Source organism: Anabrus simplex, chromosome 8 (assembly GCF_040414725.1).
Source record: "Anabrus simplex isolate iqAnaSimp1 chromosome 8, ASM4041472v1, whole genome shotgun sequence".
NCBI lineage: Eukaryota > Metazoa > Arthropoda > Insecta > Orthoptera > Tettigoniidae > Anabrus > Anabrus simplex.
This window is the reverse complement of record NC_090272.1, coordinates 165,238,957-165,259,304: the sequence shown is the minus strand read 5'-3', so window position 1 is coordinate 165,259,304 and position 20,348 is coordinate 165,238,957. Positions and strand designations below refer to the sequence as shown.

The window sequence follows — 20,348 nt, the reverse complement described above, 5'->3', positions numbered from 1 at the left end:
ATGACAGAAAATTTTTTGGCTCATGTTTTGGTGTGGAGAAATTTAGAATGAATTGGACCTGAGGCTGATATAGTTAGACTTATGGCTAAGCACTATCCCGATAGAATAAGAGAAGCTGTTTGTATGCAAAGAGTGGAGACTATTAAGGAAATGGAGATTTTGTTGGAAAGTTGTGATGCTTTAGGTAGTAGCTTGAATAATAGTAGGATACTAAATAGGAATGTAGAAGGAAGGGGTAACCAATCTAATAATCAGGACAGGCCTATGAATAATCGTAACTACAGAAGAGAATATCAGGAGAGACCTAATAATAATTTCCACAGGGAGAGAAATTATCAAAATAGTTCGGAACATTTCAGGACTGGGAGGCGTGATTATGGAAATCAACCAGAAGCTGGGAGGCGGGTGAATCCAGGCCGTAATAATAATAATAATGACGCTAGAGGAAATAGGCAACAGGGGAGGCCGACTGAGGTGTGTAACCAACAAGTCGTAACCGAACCTAGTACTTTAAACGCGCAACGGACTGTATAAACAGGTCACTGAGACAGTCCGTAAATGGTGAGTTCACGTATAAGGTAGATAAGTATGTCAATGTCGACCAGCCTATAGTTGTAAGTGAACATGATTGTGACCTAAGTAGCAATAATTCAAATGTTTTAAGTGACGACTTAATCGTAGACAATAAATTTTATAAGTGTAATAAGGCAAGATTTGTTAAGTGATCTTATATTATGTAATGAGGATAATTTAAGTAGTGTTACTGTTACACCGACGATTGAACTGCTGATATGGGGCAGAAAAGTTAAGATTTTGATGGACTCTGGTAGTGAGAAGTCATGTGTAAATTCCAAGCTGTATGAGGAAGTTCTGAGAGAGAAGTATGATGTAGCAGAAATTCCAGTGAGGAATACGTTCATCGTAACAGCTGTTGGAAACAAGTCTCAAAGGGTGAATAAACAAATAGCTGTCCCCATTAACATAAGTGGAGTATGTATTTTCCAACCATGCTTAGTTGTGCCTAATTTAGTTTATGCCGTTATTTTAGGTACCGACTGGTTAATGTGTCACAAGGCTAAATTAAATTTTGATCTGTGTAATGTCAATCTTATTTGGGGAAAGAGTAGCAGGGAAGTCAGTTTACCACATGATGTTTTGTCAGAAATTAGTGCGAATAAAGTGTGTTCTAGTACGGAAGGGTCTTGTGAAATTCCTAATATTAGGAAAAATATTGATGTCTGCCATGTGTCTACACAGAGAGATTCTAGAGATGAATTGTATGAGACAGTGGAGAAATGTAATTTAGCGGAAAGTCAGAAGGATGACTTGTGTGAATTGTTGATATCACATTGTGATGTTTTAGTGATCGGCCTGGTAGAACACATCTTTACGAACACAAATTTAATGTTATTGATGACTCAACTTTTGTAGGACCGAAATATCCCATTCCATTAAAATACGCTAGCGCTGTTGAAGAGCAGATTGACATTATGCTAGATTATAATATAATTGAACCATCATGTAGTCCTAATTTGAATCCACTTGTTATTATACCTAAGAAGGGTAACACGGTAAGATTGTGCATGATAACTTTTGTAGGATTATATTGGATTAATTTGAACTTGGTGACAAGGTTTTACTCAGAGTGCCACTCCCGTCATCAGCAGAAGCGGTCAATTTTCTAAGTTTTTCTTGTTATATCAGGGATACTTCACCGTAGTGAAACGGATTGGGAAATGTGCTTATTCATTAGAAGACAAGGAAGGAAATATCGTAGGCACATACAATATAAGAAATCTTAAGAAATATATCATGTGAGTTTGTTGATTAATTCTCATTACTATGTTAATTCACCATATTTTATGAAGCTGGCATTGCGAACAGGACTTCAGTGAAATTAGCGTGTGTTGTGATATTAAGTGAAGCACGGCAGTGCAATAAACTCCAGTGCTTGGAGAAAGTGTATATAATGAAATGTCTTCGAGAATTACTTTTGGACACTAAATGAACGTTTGAAACGACAGAAGTGAGAAAGTAATGTAATCTCTGTATGTAAATAATACTGTATAATCAAAGTGAAAATGATAATTGATCAATGTTTTATATGTGTAACAACGAACATCCAGATGGATGATACTATGTACCCAATTTGTAAAGGGCATTTTTATACATGTATCTATGGTGTACTCGATTTCAGGTGATTATGTATATATTTCATGAATCAATCGATTCATTTAATCGATTATTTCATGAGGGAGGCGTTCTGTAACCGTACAACAGGGTTACAGATTCCATTCAGAATTTTTTTTTATTATTATTATTATTATTATTATTATTATTATTATTATTATTATTATTATTATTATTATTATTATTATTATTATTATTATCATTCTTAACCCGATTCATTAGATTTTATATTCTGTTTCTCATCATTTAGGCTGTAATAATTAGGCATCACGCATATTATTGTATTTAATCATAGGTTAAGTGAAATTTGTTTGTAATTATTCTGTATTGCTGTAAGTGAGATTTGTTGGTTTCATATAGTCATGCTATGGCTTGTAACTCTGGCTAGATGAGCTGGCATAGTATTTTGCAATCGAGGCTATGTTTAACTGAGAATGTTGTGCGCAAATAGAATTCCCGGTGACGCATGAAACTTAGTCATCTGCAATCCGCTTGGGCACGCTTAGACAACACTTGACTGATGACATCAGTGCGTGGGCACGTGATTGCGACCAAGTGTCAGTATTCGCCAGCTACTGTATGTTGAAGTGGAAGGGATGAACAGAGAGTAGGGAGATGAGTCGTCATCGCGAGGTTATAAAAGTCTATGCAACGGTGGTGAGAGGTATTCAGATCATATCGTTCAGATCGTATGTAACAGTCAGATGTATCAAATGGAAGAAGTGGTCTTAGAGTGATGGTCAGAGCTAAGAGTTGTGTTTTCAAGAGGTCTTGTAATAATCGAGGAGGTCTACAAGTGGTGGTTGTATCCGAGCAGAGACGGGTACTATGCTGATAAAGAAACATCTTCTTGTGAGAATGGACTTCACAAGATGTTTCAATAATATTGTCAATTACTTATAATATATTGAGTGGACGTAATTACATTGGAGCTCCCTACACGCGTACATGGTATGTAGGCCAACTCCTTGTTATATAAGAAGATAACAGCAGACGGCTCCCGACTTCAGCTCATAGGTTTTCCCAAGAATTTCAAGTTCAACAGCGGTGTATGCAGACATCAGGTAATTAAAGCATCAGACATGTTATGCATTCATAACATGAAGAAGAATGTAATCAGCGGCGATATCACATCTCACTTCAAGTTCATGCCAATAGTTTTTTTGTTTAGATTAAATTTTCCTTTTATTAGTACCGCAAATCTCCCTATGTATTTTTTTTTGTTAAATTAAAAGACGTCAATGATTGTTCATTGTGACGTAAATTATAGTCATAAACTCAGTTTTATTTTAATTATAATAAGTGATTCCAGCTCCATGTACAATCCTCAATTGTGGAAATGCAACAGTAATTTAATATTGTCCTGATCCATATCCCTGTATATTGCCAGATATGTGAGTTTATCACCTCACGCCTTGAAATAATTGATATAAGAGGTATGCTCTACCAAATTTTGTTGTTTTTCTTAAAAAAGCAACTGGCGCTCAAACAAATGTTATTTATATTGTGTGGAAGATATGAAGGTATAAGAGTAGTGGTTGGAGTAGCCACAATATATATATATATATAGATTACATTCAAGGCTCTAATTTTTACTCTTTGCAGTTCTGACTGCATACACAATACGCACAGAATTGAAGGCTGGTACTTTTTGTATGTATTCTCTAAGTAAACCTTATCCTTTACAGCTCTTGATTACATACTTAACGGTACAAAATTGAAGAGGAGAGAGGGTGGGGAGGACCGGAGGGATCTCCATTGGCCGTAGTGCCAAGTAAATGGAACTTAAAACTGAACTGAAGTGACAATATGATACACATGTTCTTCCCCCCCACTTCACCATTTCAGCAGTAATCTTCATGCAATTCTTAGCAGTCAGCTGTTTATATGCATGTCCAAGGTCAGGAAATGACCACCAATAAATCTTAGTTAGAGGTATTGTACCAGGAACCGCTTACGGTCTGGAACATTATTTTATTCAATGTCAAGTACTGCAACGGCACGGCCCTGGCATGCATTTTTTTGTGCACGGATTCACAACGGCACAGCGTGGGCATGCATTTAGCGAGCAAACTACGTCACAAGCTTCACGCTGGAAGTTGACCTTGAAATGACGCACCGATCATGTGCAAAGCACATGGTGATATGGAAACTTCTAGAACATATTCTGCTAACTTTTGATCCTGATGAGATATTAATTATTGAAATATATCATCTTGTAACCCGTTATTTAAAGGCCAACATACTCAAATTGAGTAAAAATCGCCCTAGGGACTTGCGAACAATTCCACTATAAAAAAATTCAATTCTGCCAAGAGGAGAGGAAGTCGAACCCGGCAGAAACATATAAAAGAGCCAGGATTTTCTGAGTAGAAAACAGTTCTCAACTCGCAACCAACGTACAAACATGCTGTCGTACGCGAATGTATACGCCGAGACTCGAACTCAGTCATCGCGAAGTACAACTCTACGGTAACTATCTTCAATAAACTTTTAATACAAGTGTTTGTCTTGAACTTAGAAACTTTCAATCACTATGATACTAATTTAGATTTTTCAGAAATTCAAAGTGTTTACAAGAACGTGTGACATTAACTCACTTTACGAAACTTCATATTTGAACAACAACTCGAGTGAACTTAATTGGTTAAAACTTGTACTCATCTTAAGAGTTAGATTAACTTGGAACATTCATGGTTGATAAACGTGTGCATATTAAGATAATTTTCTGACTGACTAATTAAACACTCAGTCTATTGAAACAAACAATTTCATAATAATACCTTAAAATATGTGTTTAGTGACAGTTTATTGAACATTTAATACGGCTAAACTTTCATCGTGAGTTTATAAGATTGTGCCGCATTCGATGCTTTATAACACTACGGCAATCGGAACTTATAAATATTCACGAGTTAGAGCATTTTGCTATTGTGAATAAACTTTTGGTCTCTATGTGAAATACTTGTAAATATATTAGAACTCTGCGTTTATACGAACAGTGATTCCAATCAAATGAGCTTTAAAAATTTCACTGCCAGTGGTTACGAGTGCACGATTTTCAAATGAGTTATGCTAGATAGGCCACTCACAAATCATTATAGTCAGTTGGACTTTCTCGTGTTTATAAATCTAACAGGATTGTGTGAAATCCTGACTGAGTGCCTATTTTCTTAAATCATCACATCTACCTGCTGTTATCTCGAGTCGACGTGGGAGATCAAATCAAATCAAATCAAAATCTCTTTATTTGCAAATGAGGTGTCTACCTCGGTGGCAAATGTTACACTAAAATACATTATTGTCAAGCACTAAATTTTAAATTAACAAGAGATGAAGAAAATTTTCCTAGAATACAATATTATACAATTTACGCTAATAATTTGATCTATTAAACACACACATCATCCTTAATAAATTTATATTGTTTACAAAATTCTACTTATAATATCTTACAAACATAGTCAACTCATATACGGTATGTGAAATTACTTCTAATAATAATATACAACTGGTATAAGATTAAAATTAACATTGAATTTATTTACATATTTATATTTTACCCATTTTGGAACCTAAGTAGCATAACAACCTGCTGCGTCTTAACCAGAACCCCTTTTGCCACCACTTTTCAGAGTTCCTGAAGGGCCTTCACAGCTACCGTAGCGGTCCCAGGGCCCTCGAAGTCCCCACTGTACTTCACCCCTACAGGCAGTCCCCTACTTGGGCTGTCCAAACACCTTAGACCAGGGGATGGAATTAATTTAATCACACACATTTATTATTTACAATATCCTGCACTGGTCGAATGCCCTCTAACATTTAGTTTATTATCTCTGTTGTTGTTTATTCTCTTCTTGAATATCTGTACAGATTTTGGAAAAGGATCAAACACTACCCCTGGTAAACTGTTCCACTCCTTCACACCCTTCCCAATGAAAGAAAATTTACCCCAATCGCTTCTGCTAAAATTCCTTCTAATTTTGTACTTGTGGTCAGTTCTACCAATATAATTATTTTCCAACCGTAGCCTCTCACGGATATCTCCCCATGCTTCTTCTCCTGTATAGGCTCTATATAATCCTATAAGTCTACTTTTCTCCCTTCTCTTACTTAAAGTTTCCCACCCAAGTTCCTTTAACATTTCTGATACACTACTATTTCTCCTGAAATCCCCTGTTACAAACCTTGCTGCTTTCCTCTGCACACCATCTAGTTCTTTTATTAGGTATTCTTGGTGAGGATCCCAAACACTGTTTGCATATTCCAATAATGGACGAACCATACTTAAGTAACTTTTTTCTTTTAATTCTTTCTTGCATCCTTTAAGTACCCTCATTATGACATGTAACGATCTGTATGCTTTCCCAACAACGTCAACAACATGACCCTTCCAGTGCAAATTACTTTCAAATCTCACACCTAAGTATTTGCACTTGCCATCTTTTGGGATAACTACCTCATCCAAAGTATATTCAAATTCAGTTTTAAAGCTCCTGTTTGTAAATGTTATAACAGTTGATTTGCCTCCATTAATCTTCATATTATTTTCTTCAACCCATTCCTGGATACTGTCAAGGTCCCTTTGTAATTCTGAACAATCCTCAATGTTATTTATTTCCCTATAAACAATTATGTCATCTGCATACAATCTTATTTTCGATGTTATATTGTTCCCTAAGTCATTTGCGTATATTAAGAAAAGTAACGGACCGATTATACTACCCTGTGCAATTCCCTTCCAGACTTTCTCTTCCTGTGATATATTATTTCCTACTTTGACTTTCTGAACCCTTGAATTTAGAAATGTTCTTATCCAACGTATAACCCTTACATCCAATCCTATTACCTCCAATTTCTTTAATAATATTCCATGTTCCACTCTATCAGAGGCTTTGGAAAGATCTATGGCTATGCAATCTAACTGGCCTCCTGAATCTAACTGATCTGATATGTCCTGCTGAAATCCCACCAGTTGTGCCTCGCAAGAAAATTTCTTTCTAAATCCATACTGGCTCCTCATGAACCAATTTTTATCATCACATATCCCTCTGATGTACTTTGCTATTAAACTCTCCAGTATTTTACAAACTATACTGGTCAGGCTGATTGGTCTGTAGTTCTCTGGTTTCCTTTTATCACCCTTTCCTTTATAAATTGGTATTATTATAGATTCCTTCCATTCCTTTGGTATCACACTATTATTTATGACATAGTCAAAGAGAAATTTTAAATAAGGCACTATATACCACCCCATTGTCTTTAATACCTCCCCAGTAATTTGATCACTTCCTGCTGCTTTTCCTTGCTGAAGCAGTTGGATTTCTCTGAAAATATCTTCATTTGTGAATGAGAAGCTTCTTGTTTCCCTCTGTGTCTCTCCCTCTCTATCTTCTGTTACGGTTTCCAAGTCCTGACAATCTTCTACTGAATCTCGGAATTCCCTACTAAAGAGGTTTGCTTTCTCAGTATCTGTTAAATGGTGTTCACCCCCTTCTCCCACCATTGTAGGAATTTGGATTCCTTTTCCTTTTTGATTCCCGATATATGAATACAGCTTTTTCCATTTTCCTTTGTGGTCATTACCCTCTTGAAGAATGCCATTCATATAATTCTCTTTTGCTTCCTTTTTCACTCTATTCAGTTCCCTCATTAGCTGTTTTCTAGTTTCTCTATTCTCCCTACCCTCTTTGATTTTCCTGTTTACTATTCTACATTTTCTTTTTAATTTTCTTATTTCCCTTGTATAATAAACAGGGTCTGAGGTCATTTTACCCTTCTTAACAGGTACAAATCTCTTCTCTCCTTCCCAAATGATTCCTTTAAATTTAGCCCAAAGTGTATCCACATTACTCCCTTCACTTATCCAACAACTGAATTGTGATTTAAGGTAAGTCCCAAATTCATCAACTTTAGTTTTTCTGTATAATTTCTTGTCTTGTGTGACCCTCTTATTAAGCCTTTTTGGTACCAGTTCTACATCCATTATTACAGCCTTATGGTCACCTATTCCTTCAATTACCTCAGTTTTATCAACAATTTCCCATGGTTTAACCAAGAATACATCTAGTAAGTTATTGAGACGAGTCAGTTCTTGTACTACTTGTGTAAATCCTCCTTCCCAAATTAACTTATTTGCCAGTTTCTGTTCATGGGCTTCACTTGCAGCTCCATTCCATTCAACTTCAGGCAAGTTTAGATCTCCCCCAATTATTACCATATCATTATTATTGTTTTTATGAGTATAATCTATTATTTTCTCAAATATTTCCATGTCTCTTTCCTCTCTTCCAGGCCTGTATGTTCCTATAATTCCCACCTCTTTCATATTATGACAAACTAATTTTATCCCTAATATTTCATCCCTTTCATCGGTAAACCATTCATGTGAACAATAAGTTTCTTTCACCAGAATAAACACCCCCCCTCCCTTTTTATCTCCTCGGTCTCTACGATAGACTGTGTACCCTTCTGGAAATACTTCTCTATTACCCACCCCTTCTCTCAACCATGATTCTACTCCTATCACCACATCAGTCTCATAAGATTCCATCAATGTACCGAATTTTAATTGTTTATTTACTACACTCTGACAGTTTACCAAGAGCAATCTCAGACCTCCTTCCTCCCTAAAACTTGACTGTTGCAATTGGGTAACGTTTGACTCATGAGTTGAGAACGTCCCTGGAACCCAGATCCTTGTACATAGATCTTGATTTAAGGGTCTGGGTTTTCTGGCAAGTTTCCCTGTATGTGCCAGTTTAGTGGTATGGGTTTTCTTAAGTACAGATTAGTTTGCAAATCTCTGTTGATAATTGTAGCAATTTGTCTACAGAGATTTGCTTTTCCATTACCATTCAGATGTAACCCATGCCTAGTGAACATTTGCCTGCCAAGACCTAAAGTATCTACTACATAGACATTTCTAAAACTCTTACACTCTGGACGTGGTTTCGATAGAACGTGGTTTCTACATTGGAGTTGAATGTGGTACCATGGGGATAACATCACGAGATCGGCTGCCTATGGTTTCAACTTGCTGTTTGCTGAACCACACCTCTCTACATTGCAATCCTGAGTTCCAGAATATACAGGTGATATGAGTGCATTTCAAACCATCTTAAGATTCCACCAGACTAACTTTCTTATAAGTGGAACATTAGAATCAGTGACTTCATTGGCAGTTTTACAAAAAATTAACTGATGATCATTGGAAATCATATTACTCTTGCCATATTCTCTAAGTATTAAATATCAATCCTTAAAGAGACTATAGAACAGAACTCTATAAGAAGATTAATTTTTTCAATTTTTTTTAAAGTGTTAAATTATTTAGAAAGACTTTAGAAGTTTGTAAATTTTTCAAGTGAAGAAATACTTGTTTTTGAAACTAAACAATTTTCATTTTTACATTATTTAGACAAACTTCAGGAAGAACTTTATGAACTTTACAAATGAAGAAATAATTAATTTTGAAGTGAAATAATATTCATTTAATGTTAGAATATAGGAAAAAACTCTGATATTATGACAGACATTCGCTGCCATTGATTTAATCTCAAATACCAAGACGACAAATAATCTGTTCATAAGATATTTTGCTTTAATAGAATATTTTGAGCCAGAAACAATAGGAGATATACACGTCAAATTCACTGAGATGAATAAATAAAGATTTAAACTCATCTATTATTTCGCTTTGCGTATACCTTTCTCTGTACCTGCTCCGTAACAACCATCTGCCCCTAAGTGTGAATCCTATGCCTTCTTCCCTGATCATTTCCTGGTACAGTATTGCACTGTAACTCCAAGTAAAAAGAAACAACATTGAACTATGGAACTCACCCAGTTGAGTTCCAAGATGTTTTGGTGATGTACCTGAAAATTCCTCAGCCATGGAAATATGTTTTAAAAGTTCAGTTTTCACCTGTATTTCTTTGCCCTGCTGTAATAACAACAGAATTTATTTTTCTATTATATCATCACATGTCATGGCAATGCATAATGAACTCAGTTCTGGTCTTACAAAGTTGTCAATAGTTCTTATTGCAAAGTCCTACCAATTCAGCACTAGAGAGTCTCGGATAATACTCCTTTCTGTTAGTACTCATAGTCTCTATAACATCAGTTCTCCTGTCACAAAGCTTATCTACCAATGTCAGGCTAGTATATCAGTAATCAAGGTACAATCAATATGCCTTGTCTAATAGCTCATCACTGAGTTCAAGAACTATTCTTGCAGTTGTACTCTATTCTAGATGGTTCTGACCATACAGTATCATTACCAGTATACATAATAAATTTCCAAATATATCCAGAACTACATGCAAACAATTTGTAGATTTTCATGCCAGATCTGCTGTGTATGAAATGTACCCAACTTAGTCGTCCTCTCCAGAGAAAAAGGGATTCATCTACATAAATATTTTGTTCAGGAGTATAGATGGAGGAAAACTTGTTTTTGGAGATGGTTGAGGATTGGCTGTATTTTGTAGTTTCCTATTCACATGCAAAGTGAAGACATTTCAAATGCAGGTGGGATTGTTTTTCAGACATAATACTGGGGAACAGCAGTGCCTATACTTTCACATTTTTCTGAAGTAGAGACAATTTTCTGGTTTGTGAATAACACCCAAGTAAGTCAGTTTTGCTACTTGGGAAGCATTATCACTCAGAACAACAGGTGCACCACAGAAATCAGGAGGAGGATTGTTCTAGCTAAACAAGCCTTCAGTAACAAGAAACAGCTTCTGACAAGCAGGAACATTAACATTAAATTTAGGAAAGAATTTTCCAAAATGTTTGTGTGGAGTGTTTTGTTGTATGGTTGCAAAACATGGGTCTTAGCAAAACACGATATAAAACACTTGGAAGCAATGGAAATGTGTATATAGAGGAGGATGCTGAAAATTAGTTGGACAGAGAAAAGTCAAACAATAGGGTTCTTAAGGAAATAGATGAAACAAGGGAATTGATCAACACTATAGAAAAGAGGAAAACCAAATTCCTTGGCCACACACTTCGACATAACACATTCCTCATGGCTCTGCTGGAAGGAAAAGTTCTGGATAAGAAGGGAAGAGGAAGGCTGAGGAAAAAGTATCTGGATTCCATGATGGGCAGGCTGAATTAGAAAAAATGTGTTGACCTGAAATGCTCAGCAGAAGAGAGACAAATGTGGTTGCAGTGACAAGGCCTTGCCTTTAGGATATGAATGAATGAATGAATGAATGAATGAATGAATGAATGAATGAATGAATGAACACCACCCTGTAGAAGGAGAAGTCCAAGCAGAGTTTTCATTACAGTAGCGTTTGTGCCTGACCAGCTTCTAGGTTGGGATTGCAGTTTTAGGTTAGCATTAGCAGCTACACATTGGCTACCATAAAGGTTAGTATGTCCTCCAGCTAGTTACTCGAACATATCACCATCTACGAAAGTGCTGAAGTATTCTTCGAAACTAGGTGCACTGACAAAATCTGTATCATATTTACCCCTGTAAAAACAAATCCTGGTCTTGAGCCATCATTAACAATGAACTGAGGCAGCTGAGTCACATTCTGAACTTTGTCCTTGGCACTTGATTCATCTGGAACCATTTCACTTTCATGATCACTTTCACTGTCCTCTTTTTCAGAACGTATCTAGTCATCATCACCTGATAGTTCGCCTCCATAGCTTAATGATTTGTACTGTTAGCTATTGTCCTCAAAGGCTTTGGTTCGATTCCCGCTACTGCCAGAAAGTTCAGAATGGCAGGAGGGCTGGTATGTGGTTAAAATGGTACGCACAGCTCACCTCTATCAAGGGTGTGCCTGAAAAGAGCTGTACCACCATGGGGCGTGGACGCGAGTTAACTTTAGTCTGGCTCCGTGGTTAAATGGTAAGCATGCTGGCCTTTGATCCAAGGGGCCCCAGGTTCAATTCCTGTCTGGGTCGGGGATTTTAACTTTCAAAGTTAATTCCTATGAATCAGGGCTTGGATGTTTATGCTATCTTCAGTGTAAGAATTCATTTTATGTAGGGGCACAGTGCAGATTGCCTATACCGCATCAACTCCAAAGACCTGCACCAGGCCCCTCCAGAGGCCACCCGCCATTATATTATCTGATTAAAACAAATTACCTCATCATCACTCTCTGCTTCTAGAACTGTCAAAATACCCGCACAGTCAAGCTGATCTACTTTATGTTCGTAAGCCACGCTCCTCGACATAAATGGTAGCAGGGTGCTTCATGCAAGGTGCCAAAACAAATACATTTTAGGATGCTGTGACAGCTGCACAAAACAATATGCAGCGTGATCTGATGGAAAACATATCAAATAATATGGTAAACCCCAGGGCAATGTCACATGCTGTCACTCCCAAGAAAAATACGCAATAAATTTCACGACTGACTTATGCCGTCATACCCACCACAGAAGTCCAGGGCAAAAATGTCTGAAGATATCATAACATTTAAGGGGGTTAATGGATATTTGATGAGGTGGATGAGCATCCACAGTGACTGAAAGAGAGACTGAGATCAATGTGGGAAGTGTAGGATAAAAACCAGATAGACAAAGGAAATAACAAGAGATTAAAAGATAAAAGAATTAGACATATGGTAGGGAAAAAAAAAAAAAAAAGAATGAGAGTGTTGGGGAATAAGAAGAAAAACATCCAGGAGAGTTCAATTGAGTTTGATAATGAGAGAGCCAATCTATAATGACAGTCATGTGTGAAGATGAGGAGTTTGTCCCCATCCTTCACTATTTTCTTATTTGTTCCGGTCTCTTGAACTGTTGCTCCCTCTAAACACATCAACTTGTCACTGTGCTTATCCATTATGAAGGGGTTCTATCCTCATTTGTTGATTCTTATCTTTGAGATCAAATGACAGCTAACATCCCCAGAGTCAGAACCGTTCCAGGCAGATCCTTGGATGGCAATTTACGTTGACAATGTCACAGAGAAAGAAACCCTGGCTCATATCCATGGAATATGCTCATACGGTGAAGTACTGAGGAACTCCTGATATCATAAAATCCTATCTTTAATTGCCGATGAACTGGGCAGGAAGGACTTTAATGTGTAAGAAGAGATCAACATTTTATCAGCAGCACAAAGCATACTGAGTACAGTAATAGCTTTCAACAACAACAAGAAAGGCTACATAACTGACCCGACCAACTGATTAAAAAATCATAGAGGTCAGCTGTAAGAAGTGAATACTAAGAACGGGAGTGCTTATATTCATAGAGCATTTCTGTAAGGATAAATACTACCTTGAAGAGATAGAGGCTATGGAGCTAATACTGTACTAAGGGAAAGTGGTACAACACTGTCCTTCTTCGTCAGTGGCGGCGCGTGACTTTTACAGTAAGGGAAGCACATATCATAAGCTAGGAAGATGTATAAAATAAATATAATAACTCACATTATCTTGTGCTATTTGAATGTTAATTCAATCCGCCTCTCCTTCTTGACGAATTCTTCTATGACAAGGCTGTAGAATTCTTCTTCATTCTATGATGACTTCAATTTTAGTAACGTCTTCTCAATCGACAGTAGAGATAAGTTTGAGAGTCTCTGTTGTCCCTGTGTGTTTCTGCAGTAGATGTGGATTCTCCGAAGTGCCGAAAATGAACGTTTGGCACTAGCACTGGACACTGGGATAGTTGAAATCAACGCGCATAACTTAAACAGTTCAGAAAAGGCAGAAGATGACAATCCACTATTTTTTAAATAAAACAAAAGTTTTAGAACTCCCATTGTAAGATACTCATCAGAGGAATAAGCTACGCTGAGCTCGCTTCTGAGACGGGCGAAGTCAAAATGCTGACCGTAACTTTGTTTCAAAGAACAGAATGCTGCTTCAGGAAAACTTTTCTTCGTGTTCCTTTGATCAACTAACTGTAAAAATGTTAATTTCTCGAGTGCTGCCGTCACATATGGATCACTGAGAATACTATTGAGTCATCTACACTCCCAGTAAACCCTGCATAGGATCTAATAATTATATTCTGAAGTTTGATGATGATGATGATGATGATGATGATGATGTTTTGTTGTTAATTTGTTCTAGGTCATCGGCCCCTAATGGGACGAAATGCAATGAGTTCAAAATTCATCCAGTGACCAGAATTCAAAATGTGATGATGAATGAATGGATGAATATGAATTTAAAACAATCAGTGGATCCGACCCGCAATACCTCACTTTCACAGAAACTATATTACTGACCACGGGACTGCTTCCAAAGCACAATCCTGAATCAACAATGCTTGTTATCTAAAGGAGTTCAAAATCCAGGTCATTGGTCCCTCATAACAGTACTTATTGCTAGTAAAGTACAACCACGGTATTTCTCGAGTTGCGGTACTAATCAAAAGCTGTGTAAACTCACGGTGTTCCAGACATTATGATACTACTCACAAGCATTGTACGTCACACAGGTAATGCAGACCTAGGGTGTTTCTATAAGAATAAATAAGAATAAATTGACAAGAGGGTCCACCTTTCCAATACAATATATCAAGTAAATGATATTACATAAGTCTTGGGGCTAGTTTCAGCCACTTAGTGGTCATCTTCAGCCAAATAAATTTAACAGATTATGTGATAAATAAAACATATGTATAACAGACAAAGACAATGTTGCAGGAATAATTATAACAATTTACATATAATAACAAAATTATGGTTATGATCTTCTTGTCATGATATGATGTCTTAAAGTTCACTTAGGACCTCAGGCAAAGAAATAAATCTCTAATGTCTGATGGAGAACAAGCACTGACTTGCTGGAGGAAGCAGGCAGGCCATGTGACAAAGGAGTGGACAGGGAACAAGTATTGACCTACTGTAGGAAGCAGGCAATGTAAACAAAAGAGCAGGTAGGCTTATAAATAGGGTGTTTCTCACATAATGGCGCCATTCATAGGCAATGCAAACCCATGGTGCACCTCACATAGGTGTACTAATCACAGGGACTCGTAATATCCTGTGGTGTTCCTCACATATTGGGTACAAACCACAGGCAACGCAGACCAACGGTGTTGCCCATATAGTGGTACTAATCACAGGCAACGCCCAGACCCGTGGTGTTTCTCACATACTAGTACAAATCACAGGCAATGTAAGCCCATGATGTTCCGCATATAGCGGTACTAATCACAGGTATTGGAAACCCACAGTGAATCGCTCTCTGCTGCTACCAATCACAAACCTATTGTGTACCTAACATAGTGGTACTACTCGCAAGTAAATGCAACCCATGGTGTTCCCCGCGTGATGGGACTAATCACAAGTAGTTTCATGATTCTAATTCAATCATCCCTTGGTCGCCCCTTTTAGTCGCCTCTTACAACAGGCAGGGGATACCGTGGGTTTATTCGTCGGCTGCGTCCCCCACCCCCTCAGAGAGGGAGAGAGAGAGAGAGAGAGAGAGAGAGAGAAGGGATCCGTCACTTCGAAAAATGAAGTAACGGATGAAGAAAGGCACGAGCCACAAAGGGCAAAATAATGAAAGACTCCCTAGGCCTCGAATGCTCTAATACCATCAGGGCCGGAATAGAACAAGAGTTGACCAAGGGAGGTTGGACAGGATAGATGAAAATGAGGAGCCTGGTGCAAGTATGTTGAAGCAATGCCAGGACTCAGCTAAAGGCCCTGTGGTCGCCAACCCACACTCCCAAGTTGAGATCCCCTGGCGCCCCTTACAAAGACAGAGGTACCATGGGTGTATTCTTCATCTACGTCCCACACCCACAGGGTGTGATTCTGAAGCTCGATGACACGTCTGTTGAGAAGTTTATGAAACCTATAGCTACAGTTTTAGTTACGTGACAGTTTTCAACAGTTTTTAAAACATTTATTAATTTGCTTGCTTTGTCTATCGTTGGCAACCCGTAAATTCAGGAAGCTGATGGTTATTATTTCTAATAATAAATCATCTCTCTCTCACACTCTCTCTCTTTCTCCTCCTGTGTCACTCTTATGTAGATCAGACATTTTTTATTTACATTAATATATCTTTGAAAAGCTTAATTTATAATCATCTACTATAACAAATTTATATGGCATAATATTTAAAATAATGGCCAAGATGATGTTTGACAGTCCATGTGGTGTACACACATCAGCTCCCCATTTTTCAATACTGGAAGAAGAAAACATTCTGAGTCTTCCAGAATCTACAGACCTAATGCATTGTAGCTAGTATATTTCTATTCAAATGAAATTCGACTACAATCAATAACTGTCACAATCAAATGACTATCTACTACTTACATAAAAGAGTTGTTTGTTAAGTCTAGGGTCCTGTAGAGTTTCAAATACTTTGGTCGCCCCTCTTCGGGAACTCTGCTGACCAACTAAATTGCTCAACAGTTCTGGAATGTTGTTCAGGAAATGTTCACGAGCATCCGTTCTAAACAAGAAATTAAAAACTGAAATTAGTAGAGAAGGAGAAATTATAATAATTCTCACATATAATATTATCTTCAGGATCATATATTTTTATTTTCGAAACTACTTACATAGTACGTAATGTACATATATAGTCCTAATATAAAAAGAAGCATTCTGACAGCTAGCACAGGAGCGAGGGCCTCCTGCAGTATTGTTGCGTGGTGTTGCCACATTCCTTTCTCCTTCTCACTCTCGAAATTCGTTCAGACCACTGTATTCTGTTGTAGCATGTGACAAGATCTAACTGAAAAGTGAAAGGTTTGTCAACTCAAAGAAACTCCAGACGGGCAGCAGCACGTCCCCATGGTGACCATAGTAAGACTGCCCACGTTTCCATGGCCACCCTACCCCTACTCCCTTCTGTCCAGCCAGACAGGTAGTATACAGACTTCCCTGCGCTAGCAGTCACAGCATTTCTTTTAACATTATAATGTAACACTATATTTGGTAGTTATATTTAAGAGGTCAATATATTTCTTTAAATACTTTTTCAGAGAAAATGTTGAGTGGACATAACCACATACAAATGACATATACTCCAACCGATGTGTCGCTCCACCATTCGTTGGACCCATTTCATCCTATTGCTAGGTATTAATAAGCGGTCACTTCTCTGGAGAACAGACACCTTTTGATGCAGTTTCAATAAAGTACAGATGCTGCTGAGTAAAGGTAGTTCTTACGCTTTATCTGCCGTTGGGACGTAGTGTCCCCTTTTGACTTAAAAACCGTTGACCATAAGATCGGATTATTTTGTCATGGTCTACTCCACTAGGTTTTTCCACCCTCACTTCCGTTGGAGTTAATATTCCTCTTCTGCCCTTGAGACCATTGACCAGGTTTCACCTATAATCCTAGGCAGGTTTCCTATTTATGGAGAAGACCTTTGATGGTGTCCATCATGAGCTCATTTGACATGCCCTGCAATCCCACAATGCCCCTGAAGCATACATCCAGTGGATCCAACTATTATATCACAAAGTTTCCAGCAGGGTCCAATAAGTAGTGGATACATCTCCTATTGCTATCAATGTCGGAGTACATCAAGGATCTGCGCTTTCATCTTTACTGTTCAGTTTCTGCATGGACACAATAACATCTAACCTCCAGTCACCTCACTCGTGGGTGCTCTTGCATGTTGATGATGTCTTCTTTGCAAGCACATAAAATGAGAACCTTGAAGGGCAAACATAGCATTGGAATGATCAGCTTAATGTGGATGTCAAACCAGTGGAACCATCACCATCAGTGGAGGAGATCTGAAGAAAGTATAACACTTCAAGTAACTCGGGTTCCCTTATATGCAGTGATGGCGACAGTGTACCAGATGCTCGTGCACATGTAATCACCACATGGATGAAGTGGCGCCAAGTGACTGGAGTCCTGTATGATTGGCAGATATCCGTACGTCTTTAATCGAAGATCTACAGAATCACCCAATCACCCTCCAAGTGTCAGAATGTTGGCCAATAAGAGCAAAGCACAAGCAAGTTCTGCATATGATGGAAATTTGTTAAGAAAGTGTCAATTTATTAAATGCAATAAAAACTTTCCAGTCTGTCAGACACACAACAATTTCAAATGCAAAATAAAAAACACTATAAGCATACCTGTAAACATTCCATATTATACACAAAGAATGACATGTTTTGTTCTACAAGAACATCCTCAGATTCTATCAAATCACTTAAATTGTGTGCATATATGTACAGTATATGCCTTTGCTGGCAGGACCTAGTGTTTACACTGCACTAAGACTTCTGGTATGGGCTAGAGCAATTTCGTTACTTTCATTGATCTGTCTCTGTCTTATCCTTGGCTTTGACAACATGAAAGTGACTGAGGTATGAGCGATGCTAGTAATGCCACTCCTTACGCAGCCATACCCTGCTATGAATGGTGTGAAACTGTTGCTCATAGGGTCGGTTGGTGCATGCATTTCAGTGGGCTTGGCAGACTGATATGTAATAGCAACTTCTGGCTCGGTGAGGAAAGCAACGGGAAACTACCTCACTCCTCATTTCCCTAGTACGCCTCTTCAGTGATGCCTAGGCCATCTATGACAGCTCATGGTGGAACTTTTGAGGATCCAACCAGCCTTCGGGCTGATGACTAAACATACATACATACATACATACATACATACATACATACATACATACATACATACATACATACATACATGTACAGTATAGTTTACATAATGTAATCTTGTCAATGATATGGATTTAGGGGATAATATGAACCATATGATTGCATGGGAAACGACTAACATCGTATAATGAAATATTTTGTACTTATCTACAATGCCGAAGAAACCTCTGTTGTCACCTCTTACTATAACAGATCTGTGAACCTGGGATACGAGCGGTACTGAACTTAGCTGACGGTTCCTCAGGGAGAGGCAGAGGAGGGGATGGGCGTGTGTAATGATGTGGATCTTTCCTAATGGTTGGAGGAGAGACACATCAGCAAGTGCAAACCAAACAAGAAAGACCCTCTCACCAAGTCAGGAGTATGTGAACTCAAACGCCAAGAACCTAACTGCAAAGCCAAACAAAACGTAATTTCCAAACAAGATACAAAGAACACAAAAATGCGATCAGATATAATCAGCATTCAGTCTTCGGAGAGCACATAAATGACAGTTCACACCATTTCATAGACATCAACATGGATCTAAAACTCTTACACTTCAACAATAACAGTAAATCTTTGAATATTAAGGAAGCCATCAAATTATTTATTTATTTTCCTGCAAGTTGCTTTACATTGCACTGACACAGATAGGTCTTATGGCGGCGATGGGATAGGAAAGGGCTAGGAGTGGAAAGAAAGCGTCCGTGGCCTTATTTAAGGTACAGCCCCAGCATTTGCTTGGTGTGAAAATGAGAAACCTCGGAAAACCATCTTCAGGGCTGCTGACTGTGGGGTTAAATCTTGCTTGCTTGCTTGCTTGCTTGCTTGCTTGCTTAGTAAGCCTACCTTGTCTACTAAGCTAGGGCTATTGTCATCTCATCAGGGCATCTCGCTCCATGGAGCATTTGTACAAAGACTATGTCGGACCTTTCCCTCAATCGAAGGGGAACGGGAATAAATTTATTCTTGTATGTGTAGATGGCTTCACTGAATTTTCATGGCTATTTCTGACTAAGCTGGCTACCGTTCAGTCTACCATTTCTTGTCTTAATACTATCTTTGCTTCTTTAGGTCCCTGTCAATATATAGTTTCTCTAACTTATTCCAAATATTCTGTTTTGATCTGTCCATATCCCATGTAACTACTTCCGCTTATTACCCTCAACCATCTCTGGCTGAGTGGGTCAATCGTAATCTTCGATCTGCTGTGATAGCTTTTCGTCATGAAGATCATTCCAGGTGAGATACTTCTCTGCATTGGTTACCTTTTGCTCTAAATTTCGCTGTTCACGAGTCCCACAAGTTCACTCCTGCCTCTCTCATGTTTAAGTTTGTTCCCAACAGGCCACTCTCTAATCTTTGGTCACTCAATGACATATTGCCAGAGAAAATATATCCCGGTAATATTAGGGACCTGTGGAAGAAGGCTAAAAGTAACCTTAGGACTTCTCATGAAAAGGTTAGAGAGATATGATCGTGGAAGAAGGCCCACCAATTTGAAGGTTGGAGATCAGGTCATGGTTAAGAATTCCGTACCTGCAGGCAAGCTTGCCCCCAGATTCCA

General features: G+C 38.1%; 1 protein-coding gene across 4 annotated transcripts in view; it reads right to left on the bottom strand.

Annotated features, from left to right (window-relative positions):
- LOC136878915 (sorting nexin-25) overlaps positions 1 to 20,348 on the bottom strand; it is a 195,685-nt gene that overhangs the window by 14,074 nt on the left and 161,263 nt on the right. For all 4 annotated transcript variants that reach the window (XM_068228861.1, XM_067152522.2, XM_068228862.1 and 1 more), the window contains one exon: positions 16,466 to 16,604. In XM_068228861.1, the coding sequence (XP_068084962.1) occupies positions 16,466 to 16,604 (139 nt within the window). The remainder of the gene's footprint in view (positions 1 to 16,465; positions 16,605 to 20,348) is intronic.